Source organism: Corylus avellana, chromosome ca2 (assembly GCF_901000735.1).
Source record: "Corylus avellana chromosome ca2, CavTom2PMs-1.0".
NCBI classification, from domain to species: domain Eukaryota; kingdom Viridiplantae; phylum Streptophyta; class Magnoliopsida; order Fagales; family Betulaceae; genus Corylus; species Corylus avellana.
Window position 1 is genome coordinate 1,407,371 of NC_081542.1, and position 4,830 is coordinate 1,412,200.

General features: G+C 37.5%; 1 protein-coding gene across 1 annotated transcript; it reads left to right on the forward strand.

The window, feature by feature from the left end:
- The first annotated feature begins 329 nt into the window (after positions 1 to 329).
- LOC132170667 (uncharacterized) lies at positions 330 to 3,523 on the forward strand. Its single transcript, XM_059581732.1, has 5 exons — positions 330 to 634; positions 1,390 to 1,505; positions 2,206 to 2,263; positions 2,405 to 2,482; positions 3,099 to 3,523. Exons 1-5 carry the CDS (start codon positions 451 to 453, stop codon positions 3,290 to 3,292), a joined length of 630 nt encoding a protein of 209 aa, XP_059437715.1. The 5' UTR covers positions 330 to 450; the 3' UTR covers positions 3,293 to 3,523.
- Positions 3,524 to 4,830: the final 1,307 nt, after the last annotated feature.

The following is a 4,830-nucleotide window of genomic DNA, read 5'->3' on the forward strand; positions in this document are numbered from 1 at the left end:
AACACGTGTTTGCCTCCGAATTTGCAAGTTAATTGCGTATTTTTAAAAAGAAAAATTACGGAAATTGTCCCGTTTAAAAGAGAAGTTGAAAAAAAAAAAAAAAAAATTGAGTAAAATTACGTGATCCGCCATTTTTTTGATACAACGAAGTTGATATAAATTCAATACAAAATTAATATATTATAAGTATAAGATTTTATCTATTTAATTAAATAAATCTATATGATAATAATAATTACTTGATAAAATCATCAACGTGGATGTAGAAGATGCCGATCCAACGCGCCAGAAATAGAGGTGGCACCCATCCATCACACGTCGCACCCATGCAATCATTATCCGTTCTGTTCCCCTTTTCGATTCTCCTGCGCTTTTTTCTCGAACCAACCTCAACCCTGTTCTGTCCGCCTCACTCATAGAGAGAACTTGAAGCTCTAGCCGACTAGCCCAATGGCGTTCGCTCACTATTTGCTCGCCGTTCCAGTTGAGCCCTCAAAGCTCCTCAAGACCTCTCTGCCGACGTCATCTTCCTCTTCTCCGTCTCTGTTCTCTTTAGCCTTTGCTTCTTCTTCGCTCCGGTCCAACGCTCGTAAGCCCTCTATCTGCTCCAGGTTCCGTAGAATCGGACACAAAGGTAATTTTACTTCGATCGCTGTATTTTTGTTCATTTTCCATGAGATTTTGTGCTGCTTACAGTCCTCAATTGCTCATTTCTCTGCAAGCTTTTTACATATAATGGAAAATGTCGTAGATCAACGAGTTATTAGGTTTAGGGTTATCATAGCTTCAATTCTGTGAAACGAGCAGTTTAAATATCAGTAATCTATATTCGACTAATGGAGTGTTCGGTAATTGAATCAAGATGTAATTAATTTGTATAAAAATTTAAAAGCTTAGTTTACGTACATGATTGCGAGCATTTTGCACCGAAAAATTTTAATGGGATCGCATAATTAGTAGAAGTTGTCATTGAAGTATCTAATTTCCGAGGCCTGGAACTGATTGTTGCTTTACATGTACACATCGGACCGGTTCGCATTGATTGGACTTTCCAGAAACATATATTATGATTGAAGATTTTGTCTAAATCAAGTGAAACCGGATATAGTAATCGCTAATAAAATCATCGAAGACTTTCTCTAAAGTTTGAAGCTTTTTCTAGCATCCACAAGCACGAACAGCCATTAAATGAACATTAATTAATTTGCAGTCATTATATCTTTTCAACCTTTCTATTGTTAGAATTTCGCGTATTCTTGTTGATTTTTTATATTTTGTTGGCATGATTTTGGTCATTTGTGTACTCCTGCTGGTGATTTTGGCAATTTCAGTGAGTTTCATCTCATCAATTGCTGGTGGCTTAATGTTTATTGTGTAAACTGTTATCAGCTAAGGCTAAGCAGAAAGAGTCTGAAGTCAGTATAGCCGAAGATGCCTTTAATTTCAAGCATCTGCTTCTTCCAATCACAGATAGGAATCCTTATCTATCTGAGGGAACAATACAGGTGACCTTTCTCTGAGGAACCTGAATTTGACATAATCTTTTGTGATACTAGAGCTATGTGACTTGTGGGTACTTTTCTAATGATAACATTTTATTTCTTGGGGATTTAGGGAGTATTTCCTGGTTCTATTTGCTTCGTTCTATGATACTCTATGTTTACACAAGCTTTTGATGTACAAGTTAAGAGTCTGCGTTCTCAACATATCCTCCTCGTATTTTTTTTTTTTTTTCCAATTTTTTTGAATGTTAGACCCACATATGCACATCCTCATGGTATGAATTTTTCTGTATATGGGATATTGTACTGGTGACCAAGGTGGTTCTGGTAAATGAAATCAGAACTGCTTTTCTCTTGACCCTTTTATGGCTATGGGTATTGGACCTATGTTGGCAAGGACAAAAATTCTATCTAATTCTACTCGGAATGGGAATTTTAGAGAAAAGTCCCACACATTGTTGATAGTGGAAACATGGAATTGTGTACCAATGAGCTTTAGCTCAAATGGTACTTTCTCCCTTGTAGCAAGGCGAGAGGGTGAGGTTGTGGTTTCAAATCTCACCAGATGCATGTGCAACTTACCAATCATTAAAAAAAAAAGTGGAAACACAGAATTATGGTTATTGTCAAGACACAATGTCTTCAACCAAAATCTATGGTTTTCTTTCCCCTTGGCTCACTCTCTGTTCAAATCTGTTCATAGGCTGTAGCAACTACTGCTGCTTTGGCTAAGAAGTATGGGGCTGACATCACAGTTGTTGGTATGTTCAGTTGACATTTATTTGTACTATTTTTCACATTTTAGGTGTCAAACTAAGCTATAGAGGCATCTTTTTTCTCTTTTCCACAGACTCTTTTTAATGCGAGATTACAAGGAATATAGAACTTTATGTTCTTTGCAGTTATTGATGGAAAGCAGAAAGAATCATTGCCGGAGCATGAGGCCCAACTCACTAGCATCCGCTGGCATCTCTCTGAGGGTTTGTTTTTGTTCTGACCATTTTATTTCAATTTGGGATGGTTATTTTGGTTTTGCAATATTATTAAAGGAGGAGCACATGAGGTGTATGGGCCTCTTTCGTGTGTGTATATATATATATATATTTTACAAAGTGAACACACTCAAAAACATGCATACAAAGTTGTGTCCAAGGATTTTGTGACTGGAATTTCTTTATGTAATGGTCAATCTATTATGATTGCTCAATTGCATGTATAGAGGTGGTGTTAACCAAATCAAAACGTGCATAATACATAATAACTGCATTGAAGAAACCATTAGGCACTCTGTCATAGCTAAAAAATGGATTCAGTGAATTGCAAGATGAGCGATCAAATTACTGAAAAGCAAGAATGGGGCTCTAGGCAACATCATCTTGGTCTCATTTGGTATCGGTTTTAGAATGGGGCTGTTTGCTGATCAGTTATCAGCCAACTTAGACTTTTAGAAGTCAACTCGATAATGTAGTTCTTCATTTTACTTTATTCACTGATAAGAGTATGTTTCCGGATTACTCAATTGATTATTCAATTATTTTTCCACTGCATCCTCCAGACTGGCTGATTATTCTTTAACACTTTCTTTAAAATTGATAGGTGGGTTCCAGGAATTTAAGTTGCTAGAGCGACTGGGGGAAGGTAATAAGCCAACAGCCATCATTGGTGAGGTTGCTGATGATCTGAATTTGGATTTAGTAGTTATAAGCATGGAAGCAATTCATTCGAAGCATGTAGATGCAAACCTGCTGGCTGAGTTCATTCCCTGCCCTGTCATACTTTTGCCTTTGTAAAATGGATTGTTTTGATCCCTTGCAATTTCTGAACAGTGTGTTACAATTGCCAATCTTCTTCGGATAATTTTTTTTTTTTGTTTTTTGTAATAATTGTTGGACTTGTTTGGCAGCCCTCTCTCTCTGGGATGTCTGAATTGAACACAATTCGGGCAGCCAAGCCAATTGTAGGGATCTCACGGGAATTATGATTTCTTGGCAAATTTGTGGGAAGGTGTGTTTTTTTCCAAATGAACTTAGTCAAGTTTTGAAAAATGACGCTGGATTTGACCTACCTATTTATTTATTTCGCTTGTTAGCCAAGGTGCTACCATAATCGACCTGTCGGCTCAATTCATGTGCTTATCTTGATTATCAACTTTCTGAGCTAGGTTTATGATGTCTATCTTCCTCATATGATAAACTTGTCATGAGGTTAGTTCCATTCTTGTCAGCAGGGACGGAAAAGGGGCGAGGAGGCCAATGGCCTTCCTCTCCTGATTTGAATATATATGCTATAAGAAATGTTTGAAATCACATTTTTCTCTTAAAACCAGAGACCAAAGGTCACACAACTAAGGGGGAGGGGGGGAATACAGTCCGGCTTCAAAGTTGATAAAAAAATTGATAGGCATTGTCATGTCAAAGTCCGGCTCCAAAGTTGATAAAAAACTGATAGGCGTTGAAAATTGATAGGCATTGCCATAATAACGTTGACATGGGTTATGAGTGTAGTTTCTAGCCTTACTCATTATATATAGGCCTAAAATTTTGGGTGAGCTCCTGTGACCCTGTCAAAATTAGATTTAGCCTTCCATTGACGCTTTGGCCACTCCCCATAGGAAATTGTGGATCCGTACTCAGTTAGTCAGTTGTAGCCTTGTAGGGTTCTCAATTTGTAGTTTGGTTGTCCATCGTTCTCTCTCTTTTTCGCTTTTCTACATGGGATTCCCAATATTCTGTTTCTTTATCATGAAACTGATTGATTTTTTAGTGTACAAGTCAAATATGATGACAGCTTACAAACCATTTGCCTTTCAGAATATACAGGAAGCTAGAAGAAAAGCCAGCCAACGATAGTGGAGGAATAACTTTACAACACCATCCGCAACCCAATATCACTCCCTTCAGGATTAGGCTAAATTGGGTTAACCTAGTGTATTAAATATAAATTGACATATTCGTAGAATATATAATTTTTATATGTTTTAATGACATATGTTAATTTAATAAATTAAATTTTAAAAAATCATAAATTTCCTCTAACTCAGTTTAAAATTTTCCTTGTGGATGGACAAGTTTGCTTCTTGTGATCAATGACTGTGGCGGCCGTGACATAAAGAAGCAATGAATTCTGCGAGCAGAGCTCCGTAGATGGAGGACCAACGTACGCCTGAGCTCACCCATATTCAATAAAGGAGCTGGTGGCAGCTATACGTAGTCCTTCCCATGCTGCTGCAGGACTTGCATAATTTGCATGCATGCCCTGATTCACTCACTTTCTTGCATATTTTCTCTCTCTCTCTCTCTCTCTTTCCTCTCTGCCAAACACTCTCTCC